The sequence below is a fragment of the Myotis yumanensis genome, unplaced genomic scaffold, assembly GCF_028538775.1.
Source record: "Myotis yumanensis isolate MYYU_CA2020_CCGP unplaced genomic scaffold, mMyoYum1.0.hap1 SCAF_3, whole genome shotgun sequence".
NCBI lineage: Eukaryota > Metazoa > Chordata > Mammalia > Chiroptera > Vespertilionidae > Myotis > Myotis yumanensis.
Window position 1 is genome coordinate 158606251 of NW_027223754.1, and position 17250 is coordinate 158623500.

Here is a 17250-nt window from a genome sequence, read left to right on the forward strand (position 1 = left end):
ATTGTAGTTTAGTTTTAGGGGAGTAAAAAATTATTTTTGAATTTTTTACTGTGGGGAAGGAGGGTGTCAGCATTTTGTTGTTGTTGTTGTTGTTAATCCTCATCTGAGGATATTTTTCCATTGATTTTTAGAGAGAGTGGAAGGGACAAGGAGAGACAGAGAGAGACAGACACATCAGTTGGTTGCTTCCCGCACAAGCCCTGACAAGGGCCAGGTACATGCATCCGAGGTACATGGCCTTGACAGGAATCGAACCTGGGACCCTTCAGTCCGTGGGCTGATGCTCTGTCCTCTGAGCCAAACCGGCTAGGTCTGGGTGTCAGCATTTTTAACTTGTCATTATTCAAGGGTTAAATGCATTTCTCTTTCTTAAATCTGATCATTCCTTTTCTCTTGTCCACTTGTTTCTTCTCCAGGTTGATGTCACAGCATCTAGCATCCCAGAGCTAGAACGCCAGATAGAAAAACTCAGCAAGGTATTAATTATGCTTCTAACCTCCCAGGAGCTGGAGATACAGGCTGGGCGAGAATTGATCACCTTATGAGTTGGGCCCAGATGGTATCAATTTTATAGGGAAGCTGAGAACTAGTGCTCTTCTCCCATATACTGAATGAAATCACCACTGTCACTCTGGAAATATGTTTTTTATTCATCTTCCTTTTCCATTGTCTACCCAGCGTCAGCTCTTCTTTCGAAAAAAGCTGCTTCACTCATCCCAGATGCTTCGGGCATTCTCCTTGGGTCAGGACCGCTACAGACGCAACTACTGGGTGTTGCCCTATTTGGCTGGTATCTTTGTGGAAGGAACAGAGGGGAGCTTAGGTAGGTGTGTCATGGGAGCCTGAATTGAGACCTATTGAACAAAAGTTCAGTAATTCCTTTTCCTTTGCCTAGTCACTTAGGTGTCTTTCATTTTATGAGAATCAGTATTCCATAGTGGTTAAGAGCATAGGCTGTAGAGGAAGACCGCTTGTGTACCTGCTCTGCCATTTACCAGCTGTATACTTTAGTTTCCGAATTTATCAAATGGAGATGATAATAGTATATATATTTCATAGGAGTATTGAGGGGTTTAAAATTAGTTAATGTTCTTAGAATAGAGCTTGGCACATAGTTGGTTCTTCATAAATGTTAGCTTACAGTTATACTGCTGCTGATTACTTGGGAGAATAGTATTTCCTTCCCAGATACTGTGTTCATTGGCATATAAATTCCAGTAGAATCTCATTAAGACCAAGAGTAAAAGAAAGTGTATATCCTGCATCTATACACCCTTTTTCTTTCTTCTTATGTATCGGTGTATGTCTTAAGCTCTTTACTTTTCTTTACAGTTCCTGAGGATATGATAAAGCAGGAAACTGACTCCTTAAAAGTGGCTTCCCACTCAGCGCCCAGCCCAGCCCCCTTTTCTCTGAAGAGGGAATTAGCTGGCTCCAGCACCTCTGCCAGTTCTCCTGCCCGGGCCCGAGGCCGCCCTCGGAAAACTAAGCCTGAGTCTATGCAACCTAGGCACCTTAAGTCTCCTGTCAGGTGTCAGGCTTCAGAAGAGCCCCAAGTCCAACTTCAGCCCGAGACTCAACCCTACCCTCCACTTCAGGCTTATGCCCAACCCCAGCTTCAGTCCCAGCCTCTAACCCATAATGGGTTCCTGGAGCCAGAAGGCTCGCTTTTGTCTCTGGGTCAGAGCCAGCATGACCTCAGCCAGTCAGCCTTCCTGTCTTGGCTGAGCCAGACTCAGAGCCACGGCTCCCTGCTGAGCAGCTCAGTCCTCACACCTGATAGCAGCCCTGGAAAACTGGATCCGACCCCATCACAGCCTCTGGAGGAGCCAGAGCCTGAAGAGGCAGAATCCAGCCCTGATTCTCAAGCCCCCTGGTGTAACTTCTCAGCCCAGATGCTCTGCAATGCTGCCCCTACACCACCCCCTGCAGTTTCTGAGGACCAGTCCACTCCCTCCCCTCAGCTACCTGTCTCCTCCAAGCCAGTAAGTAGCCAGAATTAGTGGTGTGCACTTGACTTCCTCTTGCCACAGGCTCCATTGCCTGGCTGTGGACTGTTGCTAAGATTGGGGGAGGGAATAGGTAGCCATTAGGGTCCTATAAACATGAAACACCCTCATCCCCTGTGTTTCATCTCATGCACAGGTGAATAGGCCCAGTGCTGCCAGCCCCTGTTCTCCAGTGCAGCGCTCTTCCACCCCCTTGCCTGGGGTGGCTCCTAAAAGGCGAACAGGAGACCCTGGCGAAACATCACAGAGTCCCAAAGGGCTGGGACAACCAAAACGGAGAGGGAGACCTCCCAGCAAGTTCTTCAAACAGATGGAGCAGCGTTACCTAAACCAGCTGACAGCCCAGCCTGTTCCTCCTGGTGAGCAACCTTGGGGTGCAATGGGGGTAATAGTACAGGTAGGAGTGGCATCAGATGTGGGCTGTGTGATTCATGCTGGTGCCCACCCCACCCCAAATACATAAATTCTGTCCACAGAGATGTGCTCAGGCTGGTGGTGGATCCGAGATCCTGAGACATTGGATGCCACGCTCAAGGCCCTGCACCCACGAGGAATCCGAGAGAAGGCCCTTCACAAACACCTCAATAAGCACAGGGACTTCTTGAAGGAAGTCTGCCTGCGGCCCTTAACTGGTAAGATGCTTGGACCCAGCCTGAGCTTCAGAGCCTAAGTAAATGCTGAATTGCTGCTGTGTACAATGCCCTGGTGGCCTTTCACTCTGTGTTCTGTCTTCTCAGATTCCATCTTTGAGCCCAGTCAGTTATCTTCTTTTCAAGAAGGGGTTTTGAGCTGGTCCCCCAAAGAGAAGACGTATGAGACAGACCTGGCTGTGCTTCAGTGGGTAGAGGAGCTGGAACAGCGGGTCATCCTGTCTGACCTGCAGATTCGGGTACACAGGCTGGCACTGGGCAGGGGGTTGTTGAAGGGTGTTACTCTCTTGGGAAAAATCTGTGGGTCTCTCCTTCACAAGTGATCTCCTGTGACCATAATGGGTCACATTTTTTTTTATGCTTAATTTTCTTTACAATGAGGAGTTCTATCCCTCTCTCCCACCTGCAGGGCTGGGCATGTCCTAGCCCAGACTCTGTTCGTGAAGACTTGGCCTATTGTGAGCACCTACCTGACTCCCAGGAGGATATCACCTGGAGAGGTCGAGGCAGGGAAGGACTCGCCCCCCAGCGTAAAACTACCAACCCTCTGGACCTGGCTGTGATGCGACTGGCTGCCCTGGAGCAGAATGTGGAGCGGCGGTACCTACGGGAGCCCCTCTGGCCAGCTCATGAGGTTGTGCTAGAGAAGGCCCTGCTCAGCACACCCAGTGCTGCCCCTCAGTGCACCACTGCAGAGATGTGAGTGTCCCCTCTCCCCTCCCAATTCTTGGTCTTGGGAAGAAGTTTAACAGATTCTACTCATCCAAGATCACCACTTTCTCCCTCCAGATCATATGAGATCACCCCTCGCATCCGGGCCTGGCGCCAGACACTGGAGCGGTGTCGGAGTGCAGCCCAGGTGTGCTTGTGCCTGGGCCAGCTGGAGAGGTCCATTGCCTGGGAGAAGTCAGTCAACAAAGTGGTAAGAGGCTGGGAGAGCCTGAGAAGGCTGGGGAGCCAATCAGCGCAAGTGGGTGGGGTCATTGCAGAAGGAGGCTCACCCTGCCTTCTCACAACCTTGGTCTAGACCTGTCTAGTGTGCCGGAAAGGTGACAATGATGAGTTTCTTCTGCTCTGTGATGGGTGTGACCGTGGCTGCCACATATACTGCCATCGGCCCAAGATGGAAACTGTTCCAGAGGGAGATTGGTTCTGTGCTGTCTGTTTGGCCCAGGTAAGCCTTCTGCGCTCTCATTCCCACTCCTAAGCAGAAGTCAGAGATTTTCTTTCTCATCCTATTGACTACCAACCCTACAAATACCACTTTTTCCCACACCTCAGTCTGTCGTTGGAAAGATCTTCCGACTAGGTGCTAGGAGACCTTGGGTTCCTGAGTGCTGTTCCTCCTTTGGACAAGTCACATAGATTTTATAGCCTCACTTGCTTTCTTCTGTGAAATGGGAGTGATTATACTTTGCCCTTTGCCTACTGTATTGGGTTACGTGAATAAATTCACATGCTGCCGTATGTGTGAAAGTATTTGGAAGCTGATCACACTTAGACATGTAGGAATTGTAATGAACTGGAGGGCAAGCCAAGTACATCTTCAGATGTTGCTGATCTCTTCTTTTTCTACCTGTAGCAGGTAGAAGGAGAATTCACTCAGAAGCCTGGCTTCCCAAAACGAGGCCAGAAGCGGAAAAGTGCTTACATGCTGAACTTCCCAGAGGGTGATGGCCGCCAACGCCGTGTACTGTCGAGGGGCCGAGAAAGCCCAGCAGTGCCTCGGTACTCGGAGGAAGGGCTGTCACCATCGAAGCGGCGTCGGCTCTCCATGCGGAACCATCACAGTGATCTCACATTTTGCGAGTGAGTTGGGTGGTTCTGGGGACAATTGGCTCTACCTTTACCAGAATAAAAGGCTGGGAGGGTCAGTGTATTTGCTTCCTGAGATGCAGCCATCACTGTCCCTTTAATGGTAGGATTATCTTGATGGAGATGGAGTCCCATGATGCAGCCTGGCCTTTTCTGGAGCCTGTGAACCCACGTTTGGTGAGTGGGTACCGGCGCATTATCAAAAACCCTATGGATTTTTCCACCATGCGGGAGCGGCTGCTCCGAGGAGGGTGAGTAGACATCAGCACCTCTCCTGGCTCCTCTGTTACTGCTCCACCTCCTACTCAACTCACAGCTTGGCCTCCCCCTGCCCAGGTACACCAGCTCAGAGGAGTTTGCGGCTGATGCGCTTCTGGTCTTTGACAACTGCCAGACCTTCAATGAGGATGACTCTGAAGTGGGAAAGGCTGGGCACATCATGCGACGCTTCTTTGAGAGCCGCTGGGAGGAGTTTTATCAGGGAAAACAGGCCAATCTGTGAGGCAAAGGTGGTGGGGAGTCACCTGTGGCATCTCCCCGCGCCCTCCAAACAAAAACCTGCCATTCTCACCTGCTGATGCTGCCCTGGGGCTCGACTCAAATCTGATATATATATATATATATCTGCTATTTGACTCTACCTTTGGCAGCACCCTACATCCTCTTATCCTTACACCCCTTCTCCCTTTCCTCCTCTTGCTCCTCAAATAAGAGGGGCAGAAATGAGGTCCTTCTGGACTGAAAGCCAAAAAAAGAAAGAAAAAAATAATTTTCCTTTCTGTTTTATTTCCTAATTAAAAATGAGGAGGAGGAAAGAAGTCCCTACTTCCTCCCCCAGATCCCTCTCCTTCCCTGCACATGCCCCAGCATTCTGGGGCTGTTTAACAATAGCAATAGTTCTAGTGAATGTGTGAAACCGAGAAACACTCTGTACTGTGTGTGGACCCGCAGTGACGGCCAGTAAAGTGGACTTAATTCCCAAGTGTGTCGAGCCGGACACCGGGCCCTGAACATGCTGCTTCCATGTTCAGTCCCTCCCTTGCTTCTCACTTTCTCTCAGTTTTTCACCTTTCCTCCCCTACCCCCTTTCAGATTTTCTGTCATCCAATAATGTAAAACTATCGTGTACGGGTTCCTTCATTCTTTTCCAAATCTTTTTTCCCTTCAGAGGAAAAACGAAGTTCAGAGGTCCCTGTCTTTCTGTCCTCATCTTCTGCCAATAGCTATCCCCTCTCATGTGTTGGGTACTCCTCACATGCCGAGTTTCTAGCCTCTTCTGAAACTCAGAAGCTGGGAGAGGACAGGGAGGCACCCTGGACCCTGGGCCTTGCAGCCTCCTTCCCCACCTCTTACCCAAACCTCCCTCTTGGGAACTCCTCAGGGACAACTACTGCTGAGTTTGGGCGCACCCCAAGATGGAGGCCAGGTAGCAACCTACTGGCCTGAGGTGTGTGTGTGTATGTGTGTGTGTGTGTGTGTGTGTGTGTGTGTGTGTGTGTGTGTTTGTGTAAGAGAGAACACTGTTAATTGTGCCCCTGTATTGTTTGAAGGCATCCATTCAATTTCCTCAACTCTCTGTTTTTAGTCCCATCTTTCCCATTGTTCAAACCATCATATTTTTGTCTTTGGGAAACCACAGGAACAGTTTTTCTGGGTACAAGGCTGTGGCTCTTCTCTCTCCCAGTCATTTCTGTTCCAGCCTCTAAACTGTGCAATCTTTCAACAGGAACTCCCTCTCCTTTCAGTAGCGTTGAGTCTTAAGCTTTTGCAGGGAGAGGGGTAGAACTGGATTTTTCCTAATCCCGTGAGCTTCTGGGGGTTTAGTTGTGCTTTCCTTCCCTTATCTACTTCCTACCCCAGGACCCTTCCCTGCAGCAGAGAACCTGGAGCACAAAGAGTAGGAGGAGGGGTTTTGGGTCCACCACTGCCCTACATGTGACTGTGTTCAAGTTAAGTCCCAACGTGTGAGAGGAAAGCTGCTAACTCCCAGCTATAGCCATGGGGCCCAGCCCCCTGCTTTCCTGCTCAGCAGAGCCCCTCCCATCAGAAATTACGGGTACTTGCACTGGGGAGGTGGCTGCTGGCTGGCCCAAGCAGAGAGCTAAGGCACCCAGGAAATGTTCCATTGGGGGAGGGTGCCAGTGAGGTGGAGCATTCCTTGTACTTCTGGCAGCACTGAATAGCCACGGGGTGGGGGGCAGTGTGGTCCTGGGGCAGCCCTTTCTTATTCCTTTATGCCCCTTCTCCCCCATAGCCTATTTCTAAAGTCGCCTTTTCTGTCAGATAAACCTCAAAACTTTTAATTTTATTCGAGATTTTTTTTTTTGCTTTTAAATAAGAGGTGGATTGAAGAATATTTGAATTGACTTTATATTATGCATAAATATTTATATTTTATCTAAATAACTGCGCTGTAACAAACTTTGTGTTAGTCAAACGTTTGAAACTGTTATAGTTGGGGCTCTTCTTTTCTCCCCATAGCAGTTTTCCCCTGGTGTAAAATGTCCTAAAGTAATTTTATTGTTGGAGGCAAGGTGGACAGGGGAGTGAAATCTCAATTGTTCCTACTTTGTGTTCCTCTCCCAGCTCCATCTCTTTCCCTAGGGACCAGGCACTCTTAAGGTGGGGTGGAGTCCCAGCCTCAGTTTGCAGTGTGGGGGCTGGGGGCGGGTGGTGGAGTAGGGCATGATCAAAGGGGCCATTTCTCACTTTTCTTTCCTCCTCTTCACTGCCCCTTGAGCTAGGTGGATTTTCTCTTGATAAATAAGAGTATTTGGTAGGGAAGGCAGGTTAAAAAAAAAAAAAAAAACTCACTCCCTACTCCTTTGTTTCCCCTCCCCCATCAGTCTGGTAACAGGAAGAAACCACACCATCAACACCAACAAGTTTCCACGTTCCTTTTACATCAAAAGGGACTTGACTTTTTATATAACCAAATGTGGTGTTTTAGTGACTTTTTGATAATGTACAGTTTTTTGTGAATTTAAATTTATTTCTTTCTATATTTTTAGGACCAACCTCATTTTTAATAAGGTTTAAAAAAAGAAAAAAAAGTCTAGAGAAAAAACTCCTGTTTTTGCCATGTGATGTTCCACAAGTGCAGCTGTAGAAAAGTGCTTGTCAGTTGAATAAAAACCACATTTGATAGAGATTCACAAGACTCTGTGTATTTATCTTCCCTTCAACATCGGTTCTCACGTTTGCCTAGAGGGGAACACAAGGTGTGAGGGTGAGTATGACTGGTTTGGTGTAGGAGACAGCAGGCAGGACAGCAATATGCTCTTAACCTTCCAAGGTTTATCCCAAACCTCCAGGCTTGGCCCTTCCTGTACAAGAGGTAATCCCAGAGCAGAACTTCTGCTCCTGGGGTCGGAACGGGATCCCAGTGCCTCAGGCCACGGTGCTGGAGCAACACGGGACTCTGTGCCTGGTTCCTCCTTGTGCGACGGGGCTTTGGCCTCCTAAGCTGCCACCTGTATTCCCGTAGTAGCCAGTGTGGGCCCATCACCAGCTTCCAGCTTCCACCCATGGATAAGACACCTGGAGGCAGATGTTCGTGTTTTATGTTTTATTTAAAAACAAAGGTTGAAATGAGACAAAATGAAGCTCTACCAAATTGTAGGGGAGGAACATGAGAATACCAAAGGTCAGAAAAGGAAGAATAAGCTAAATGGGTGGCACAGGCATAGACTTGGGAAGAGAATAAAAATAGAAGCCTCTGGATAAAGAGGTGTGTTTGAGTACAAATGAAGCTTTTTCCTGTCCAAGGTGCTAAGTGCATGCAAGAGAGCACTCACCACCCAGAAAGTGTGTGTGAGGGGACGGGACACCAGTCGTGGGGAGAAGACGTGGCTGGAAGCTTCATTTTGGTGACCCTCTAACCTACATGGAATACGATGGAGAAGGAGCAGTCTGTTCACAAACGCCCTCTTTGGTGCTTGCTTACCTTCTCAGCTACATGGCAGCCACTGGCCAAGTCACCCAGAGTCTGAGCTCTGCTCTGTCCCATGTGTTCCTAGGCCAGGCTGTCGTTAGTTACCCCTGGCCCACCACAGCAAGACTAGGGGAGCATGCACACCGTTCTAGGGTGACCAGAACGTTGGCACTTGGATCATGAACCATCTCTAGCCCCCAGCTTCCTAACCCTCATGAAGGTCAGAAAGAGTAGAGGAAAGCAGGAGTGCCTTCGTCCTCCTAAGAAAGGAAGGGGGAAAGCTGAGTCAATATGAGGGTTCTGTTGATGCTTGGAAGGACCTAAAATGCAAGTAAGCACAGAAATGGAGTAGTTGGCTTAAGAGGGAATTGGGGAGAATAGGACAAGGCATAAGATTGAGGACCTAGCCCTTACAGGTTGACTTTCGTAACACCACCCTTTTGCTCTAAAGCTAGTCTATCGGAGCCGGGGGCAAGTTTAGACCCGATTTCCCCATCCAAGTTTATTGCTCTTGGAAAGGTCAAAGTGCAATGCTGCTGCTCTCCCAGAGGTGGAGCACACGTGTGAGCAGCAGTGACGTTTTTTCTAGAAAACTAGATCTCTGTCCAGGACCGCACAGCATTCCATTCCAGCAAGGCCTCACAGCACCTTTGTGCTGCCAAGTACCCACCCACACGGAGGCCCCCACAGGGCTGACGCTGCAGCAGCAGGGAGTGAGCATTGCAGGCACGAGGGGGTGAAAGAGTTCACTGATCCGTAAGTTAGAAAAGGCAGAGAAATGAAACTGGGCTGCAGTGGCCCCGCCCAGGGATGGCCTGTGGCCCAGTAAGGTCTAGTTTTCACCCTCAATGCAAATTAATGTCTTCCTACAACCCTCACTTATTACAAGAGCTATTCCTGCTTCAGAGCCACTAGGCTTTCAAGTCTGGGCAGCTCTTCAAATTCTTTGGTTAAAAAATAACATTTCTCCTCATCATTCCCACATCTTCCCTAACCTCTACTCACCCTCCAAAAAGTCCACAAGCAGCCTGGGGTCTGCATCATCTCAGCGTGAGGGGCAGTAATAACACTGGCATGAGATGGGACAGGCAGGCTTTGAGCCTAGTAAAGAACAAGATCATTTGAGGAAGTGTCTTGAGGATGTTCTATTTGAAAACAAAAATACAAGGTATTAAAATATTTTAAGAGTGTTATGAGCCCCGACCAGTTTGGCTCAGTGGATAGAGCATTGGCCTGCGGACTGAAGGGTTCCAGGTTCGATTCCGGTCAGGGGCATGTACTTTGGTTGCAGGCACATCCACAGTAAGGAGTGTGCAGGAGGCAGCTGATTGATGTTTCTCTCTCATTGATGTTTCTAACTCTCCTCCCTTCCTCTCTGTAAAAAAATCAATAAATATATATATATTTTTTAAAAGTGTTATGAGCATCTGTAATGTGGGGAAGAGATGTGACATGCAGAGAAACACATCTGGGCTCTATGAAGACAATTCAGAATCACTAGGCAGTAGTGTTTAAAGCGCCCAACCCTAGGTTGTGAATTTGAAGGCTCCCCTACAGTTCCCCTGCCACCAGTAGGCTATTTCACACAAAAAAGTATCCCTTATTCCTCCCCTCTCCTTTATCCAATCACTCGCCCATGTTTGACCTGATCCAAATGAACTAACAGCCCTAGCCAGTTTGCTCAGTGGATAGAGTGTCAGCCTGCAGACCAAAGGATCCCAGGTTAGATTCTGGCCAAGGGCACATACCTCGGTTGCAGGCTTTGGAGGCAACCAATCAATGTGATTCTCTCACATTGATGTTTCTCTGTCTTTTCCTCTCCCACTCGCTCTAAAAATCAATGGGGGGTGGGGGAGAAATGAACTAACAACTAGAAGAGAATATGAGGTAACCCAAAAACACCAAAAAGAAATTTCATATCCTAGCTGGTTTGGCTCAGTGGATAGAGCGTCAGCCTGCGGACTAAAGGGTCCCGGATTCGATTCTGGTCAAGGGCACATGCCTGGGTTGCAGGCTCATCCCCAGTAGGGGGCGTGCAGGAGGCAGCCGATTGATGATTCTCTCATCATTGATGTTTCTAACTCCCTCTCCCTTCCTCTCTGAAATCAATAAAAACGTGTTTTAAAAAATTGCATAGTGCCACTAACAACTACAAAAATAACTTCAGGCTCTCCATACTTCCCATGCTCAACCAAACATGCCTAAGCGAGAAACACACAACACAATTCATTAAGTAGATTCACATGAGAACACACAAAAGGTAACTTCAGAATTTAAAACAAAGCAAAGTCACATTTAAATTTTTTTTAAATACGGAGAAAGTAGAATCAGGAGTTCTGGGAGACAGAGGAGGGGCAGCAGAGACAGCAACAGTTTCCATGTGTGCAAAGTCCCCACTGCACTGAACCTCAGTAGGGCTTCTCCAAGCCACTATCCAATGAGCAGGAGTCTGGGTTTGTTTTCTCTTCCTTCAAGACCACAGACAAGAAATCTATAGTGTACTTCCCTTAAGTAGGAAATGCCCAGATACACCCTCTAAAAGATTATTGAACTTGGGCTGTTTTATATTGGATTGGCCCTTCCTGAGGTTGGAAGCACCCATGAGAAATTAATACTGGCAACTCTGTCCTTGACACTTTATATCCTACCCATTGCCCCCTCTCCCCCACTTACCCCCAGGATGTACAAAAGGACCATCTAAGGGTAGGGGACATTTGGACCCCCAATTCTGGAATGGGTGGGAGGGGAAGGAAAGCTGGGCCCAATACAGCTTCTTCCCCCTCCCTGCCCCCCAACATCATATCCTTCCTCTCCTACGGCCAGCCTAATGAACACCTGTTTCTCCATTCTCTGTCATTTGGCCTGCAGTCCGATTACCTGGTGGAAAGGCACCTGACCTTGAAGTGAAGGCGAGCAGAGCTTTCCTTTCCGTGTATAAGGAAGGGGCTGGGAGAAGAGGCGGTATCGTACTTCCTAGAGCAGTGATGGCGAACCTATGGCACGCGTGTCAGAGGTGACACGCGAACTCATTTTTTTGGTTGATTTTTCTTTGTTAAATGGCATTTAAATATATAAAATAAATATCAAAAATATAAGTCTTTGTTTTACTATGGTTGCAAATATCAAAAAATTTCTATATGTGACACGGCACCAGAGTTAAGTTAGGGTTTTTCAAAATGCTGACACGCCAAGCTCAAAAGGTTCGCCATCACTGTCCTAGAAGATGTGCAAATGTTTTCTCCTCTCTGTCTCCTTATGCATAGAGTGAGGGCTTGCAGAGGAGATGGAGTTCAAGAGAAAATATAGGCTTTTTTAAAAAGACTCCTGATATTGTAAATGATGAGATGGGATTTACCGTCCTTTCCTATCCTACCTCCCTGTTGTCTTTCCACAAAAAGGAAAAGTACTGGTTCCCTGGCAAAGGGTCCCGAACACCCCAGGGCAGGACAGGTGGCCCTGGCCAGCGACAGAGAGCTTTGTCCTTTCCCACCCCTGCACGGCATACACACCCAACAGTCCCCACGCTGATCCCTCTGGATGTGAGTGTGCAAACAGCACAGCCTTTCAAGGGCATGCAGAGCTGTCAAAGGTCAAAGCCTGAGGAAACGTCAAGGACCCCATTTGTTACTTTCAACTAGTTGCATGAGTGTCAAAAGGCCATGTGTGTCCAGGGTTGGAGTGGGAACTTACCAAATCCTCTGATCAGGAGGCAGGGACTACACTGTCTCCATCAAGGTTTCTCATCAACCTTGGCTCTACTGACGTTTTGAGCCAGATCATTCTTTGTTGGGGGTGTGGAGGGTGCCCTGTGCACTGTAGAATGGTTAGCAGCATCCCTGGTGTCTAGCCACTAGGTGCCAGTAGCACACAACCTCTACCCCCAGGCTGGACAGTGAAAAATGTCTCCAGGGAAGGCCAAATGGTCTCCTTTAAACTGTCAGTCTGGAGTGAAGCGAGGAAGCTTCCACAGTGGGGACGGAGCCGAGGGGGAGCCAGCAGGGTCACGACTGCAAAGGCCCCCAGCACAGCAAGGTGCGGCGGGGAGGAGAGGGACCCTGAGCCCCAGAGGAGACAGGAACCTCCAGGAAGCAGAAAAGCTGTAGCTAGAGAGGACACTTCTTCAGAGGGTGTTAGCCTGGCAGTGAGAAGAATTAGAAATCAGTTGAACCCATCCTTCTGTAACTTGCAAGGGACGACCTGGTCTTCATCCAAATTTGGCTCAAGTGTGACTTTCAAGGCTGTGGGGTTGTCTCCTTAATGAGCCTAGGTCGAATCTCTGCTTCCTGAAGACAAAGTCTAGTATTTTCTCACAGGATGCGGCAGGACAACGGGAAGAAACCACATCCATGGCATGCCTAGTGTTCTGCCTTGTTCCTTGCCCAGGCCCCTAACGATTCCATATGAAAATTTCATTCAAAAGAGAAATTCACAAAATTAAAAACTGGAAAAAAGTGAAACAGACAAGCTCTGCTGTTTGGAAAGGAGAAGAAAAATATGGATGAGAGAAGCAAAGCATAAAATGAGTGGAGAAAAGACAAGGACGAGTGAGTGACGAGCTTTATAAAGCAAAAATTTCAAACTGCATATTTTCTTAGACCAAAATAAGTCCATAACTAAACTCAGTAAGAAGGGCCCACAGTAGGAATCCTTCAACGTTTTAGCACCACTCCTTTCTTTTTTCCTTTTTTTTAAGAGAAAAAAAATAACAAAAAAAAGTTTAAAAGCCTTCTCAGATAAGTTCAACACATCAAAAAGTGTTTTTCATAAAGATAAGAAGTTCCAGGCACCATGTCTCTTTGGGATAGGGGAATTGCATATCGCAGTTTTTTAAAAACAAAACAACACATAAAACTTTATTTGCAAAAGAAAGAAAAAAAGGTTGTTTTGATTCCTTTGAATGTAGCACACACACAAAGTGCCGGTTCCCTGGTTCCCGAGGCTCCTTCAGGAATGGAGGAAGAGCAGAGGACACGAGTGCTGAGATTTCTTTCTCAGACCCAGGCCTGTGAGAAACGAAGGCCAAGTGGTAGGTCTTAGCGGGGCCCACAGATGATCTGTATTCCTGGTTAGCCCTCTGGAGTCTGGGAGCATCAGCATCTCCAAGAATTCATTTGGATTCAACAAAGACGGGGAGGGGAGTCCTAAAGGAGGAATAAGCCAGAGGGTAGGGAGGGGGAATGACAAGCATGAGACCCTGTCTGACCTCAGCTGCTCAGCACACCCTAGCCCTCAGCATGTGATCCTTACCCCTGTTACTTGTTGAACTGGAAAGAATAGACCCCGTGGTCTGAGGGAGCATCCATAGTCACCTGACTTTGCTGGCTGCTGTTCTCCTGTAACCACAGCCAAAGCAGGGAGTCACCTTGTGCACCCTTATCTCCCCTGCCACTAAAGCAGCCTAAATAAAACCCACCCAGAGGCGAGTGCCTTCCCCAACCTACCCACTCCCATACGCCAGTGTTAGGTGCACATGCAACAGCACACATGCATCACACACCCAGCATTACCTCCCCAGCGTCTAGAGCAGCCTGTTCCCAAGAAACACTAGTGAATACAAGCCAGCATCCTGGTATTTACTATCTGGCTGAATGTCAGGAAGGGCCTCATTCAAGGACACAAAGTCTTTCCTTCCTACATTCTTCACCTACCAGCTATTTGTGAACACAGAATCAGCATCATTGTGAGAGGGAGATCTTGAATGGGAAAATCTGCCTCTTTCATTTTATCCTCAATCCAAAGAGATTAATTATAACGTTCTCACCTCAACTGACACGTTGGAAGAAGGCACTGGGGTGTACTGGGAGATGTAAGCTCCTTGCATGGCGGCCGCAGTTGGCATGTACTAGAATGAAAAACACCAGTAGGCTGAGTGACTCTTGGCTACACTGAAAGCACCTGGGAAGATTTAGCAACTACTGATGCCTTTGTTCCATCCCCAGAGATATTAATTTGTCTGATTTGCTTTTTAAAAATATGTTTTTATTGATTTGAGAGGGGAAGGAGGCAAAAGGGAGGGAGGGAGAGAGAGAGAGAGAGAGAGAGAGAGAGAGAGAGAGAGAGAGAGAGAAACATCTGTCATCTGCCTCAGGCACGCACCCTGACTGGGACTGAGCCCGCAACCTGGGCATGTGCCCTGATGGGGAATCGAACTGACCACCTTTAGGTACACTGGATGACACTCAACCAACTCAGCCACACCAGTGAGGGCTAATTGTCAAATTTCATGTGCTTTTTAAAAGCACTTCAGAGCTATACTGGCTTAGAGAGACTTATACACACATGATGCTTTTTCTCCTCTTTCCTGCTTTCTGCGCTACCTCTCTGCCGGGAAGCCCTCCTGGGCAAATCAGAAGGCAGCAGGCCTACAAGAAACCTAGTGATTATTTTGATAAGGATTTCTAGGAGATGTGAATGATCTCCTAGATAAACTAGTATGTAGATAGAAACACCATTTGTTTAGTTTCATGAGTAGGAATCAGTTAAAAGGAGTGGGCTGGGGAGCAGAATGGCTATATTCCTAGCTCATGGATGATTATCTTTTAAGTTTATCCCCTATTCTGAGTGTGCCCTCAATGATACTGAAGCGATTCTCATCATCATAAGTATTTATCCTGAAAAGTATTACACAAATATTCCTTCCTCAGTAGGAGTTTATAATCAGAAACATTCTGCTTTACCGCGCCCGTGGTGCTGAGGGAGAGGTGGCCCAGTTGCTGGGTAAGAGGTCCCATCATGGAGGCGGGCTGGAGAGAAAGGGGGTGGTCCATCCCTGGGGTCAGAACTGAACCCTAGAGGCAGCGACAAAGGACAGGGTTAGTTGGCAGCATTCTGTGAGGCTGCCTGCAGCAGTGATCCGCGGCTACTGGGACCATTTAAAATTCCTGGAAAATGAGAGGTGAGCAGCTACCCCGTTATGCAACAGGAGTAGGCACTCTGCCCGTCTGTCTGTCTGGATCCCTGCCTAAGAATAACAAACTCACAAAACTTAAGGTCATATACTTGGGTTGCATAGGGCTTGAGCCAGAACTCAAACCCACATCCCCTCTCATCAAACCCCATCTTGCCCGCTTCTGAGCACTCACTGAAGGCTGTATGAGGTATGACTGGTGGTGCAGCCACGACGGGTTAGGTGCTTGTAGAGGCGATGTCTGAGTTACTCTCTAATGCACGCAAAAAGAAACAAGCAAAAATGTTAATTATCTAGAAACCATTGTTTTGCCCAATGATCTGACAATGTTCAGACAATCCCCCCAAAGCTGGAGTTCCCCATCACAAAATAGAAACATTAATACAGAGAACAGACTGACAGCTGTTAGAGGGGAGGGGAGGGAGGTTGGGTGAAAAAGGTGAAGACACAGACAACAGTATGGTGATTACCAGAGGGAAAGGCGGGTGGGGGAGTAGGAGAGGGGAAAGGGAGGATAAGAGGTGATGGAAGGAGACCTGACTTGGGGTAGTAAGCACACAATACAATATACAGATGATGTATTGTAGAATTGTACCCTTAAAACCTATACTTTTATTAACCAATGTCACCCCCATAAATTCAATTAAAGAATATATATACACTAGAGGCCCGATGCATGAAATTCATGCACTGGGGGGGGGGGGGGGGTTGTCCCTCATTCCCTCCTTATTGGCTGTGGGCGCTGCCATCTTTGAGGGCGGGGCAGTCAATTAGCATATCCCCTCCTTATTGGCTGTGGGCAATGCCATCTTTGCGATGGCGTGAGAGTCAATTAGCATATTCCCTCTTTATTAGATAGGATATTGCTTTGGCCCTGGCCAGGTAGCTCAGTTGGTTAGAGCATAGTCCTGATACATCAAGGTTGCAGGTTTGATCTCTGGTCAGAGCACATCCGAGATCAACCAACAAATGCAAAAAATAAAAATATGTGTGTGTGTGTGTATCTATATATCTATCTATCTATATATATATATATGATTTAAAAATATAATAGAAACATTATAAGTAAACTTGTTTTTATAAAATTAGCAACCCTTATACCACAACAAATAACCCAATTTAAAAATGGGCATCCCAGAGGCTGAAGCCCTAACAGCTTAACCTTTGTAGGGGTTCAAAATGAGTCACCCCAAGATGTGCCTCTGTACTATGCAGATTATTTTGAGCTAAAGGCAACTGAGACTTACAAGAGAAACTTCTGCCCCCCTCTTCCTTTAACTACTTAAGGAGAACTTGAATTAGGTACCTTGTCCATAATGAAAAATTATCAGAGATAACCGCTTCTGTCTACCTATTGGGCAGGGCAAACACCTGCTCTTCTTCTCATCCTGCAGTGACCTTCTGAAGCCCCCAAAGAGCCTTACCCCATCCTTAGCTCAGAATGCCATATATACCTCATTTTAACTTTCCATCCCTGATTCATGTATGTGAAAATTTGTCACTGATGTTGATGCTTCACCAGGGAAATCAGAACATAACCAATAGTACTGTATTTTTTAAAATCTATTTTTATTGATTTCAAAGAGGAAGGGAGAGGGAGAGAGAGATAGAAATATCAATGATGAGAGGGAATCATTGATCAGCTGCCTCCTGCATGCCTTCCTACTGGGATGGAGCCCGCAACCCAGGCATGTGCCCTGACTGGAATCGGACCATGACCTCCTGGTTCATAGGTCAACACTCAACCACTGAACCACACCAGCTGGGCATACTACTGTATTTTTTATTAAAAAACCAGTTAAATAAAATTGTGCTTGATTTTATATAAAATTGAAAAAAATAAAATAAAAATAAAAATGGGCAAAGGATTTAAATAAATATTTCTTTAAGAATATATACAAATGGCCAATAAGCACATGAAAGAGGCATAAAGTA

At 47.3% G+C, this 17250-nt stretch overlaps 2 protein-coding genes across 11 annotated transcripts in view; one reads left to right on the forward strand and one right to left on the reverse strand.

The window, feature by feature from the left end:
- BAZ2A (bromodomain adjacent to zinc finger domain 2A) overlaps positions 1-7625 on the forward strand; it is a 37563-nt gene extending 29938 nt beyond the window's left edge. The window contains exons 18-29 of the mRNA XM_070409960.1: positions 417-476; positions 679-823; positions 1333-1985; positions 2146-2368; positions 2486-2641; positions 2747-2898; positions 3069-3358; positions 3449-3581; positions 3687-3833; positions 4242-4468; positions 4582-4725; positions 4811-7625. Of these exons, the coding sequence (XP_070266061.1) occupies positions 417-476; positions 679-823; positions 1333-1985; positions 2146-2368; positions 2486-2641; positions 2747-2898; positions 3069-3358; positions 3449-3581; positions 3687-3833; positions 4242-4468; positions 4582-4725; positions 4811-4976 (2496 nt within the window). The 3' untranslated portion in view covers positions 4977-7625. The remainder of the gene's footprint in view (positions 1-416; positions 477-678; positions 824-1332; positions 1986-2145; positions 2369-2485; positions 2642-2746; positions 2899-3068; positions 3359-3448; positions 3582-3686; positions 3834-4241; positions 4469-4581; positions 4726-4810) is intronic.
- RBMS2 (RNA binding motif single stranded interacting protein 2) overlaps positions 7235-17250 on the reverse strand; it is a 60885-nt gene continuing 50869 nt past the window's right edge. For 4 of the 10 annotated variants that reach the window (XM_070409966.1, XM_070409961.1, XM_070409967.1 and 1 more), the window contains 4 exons: positions 15491-15568; positions 15086-15196; positions 9414-9509; positions 7235-7678 (listed from right to left, as the gene is read on the reverse strand). In XM_070409966.1, the coding sequence (XP_070266067.1) occupies positions 7595-7678; positions 9414-9509; positions 15086-15196; positions 15491-15568 (369 nt within the window). In that variant the 3' untranslated portion in view covers positions 7235-7594. The other 6 variants (XM_070409962.1, XM_070409968.1, XM_070409963.1 and 3 more) reach the window with 5 other exon arrangements.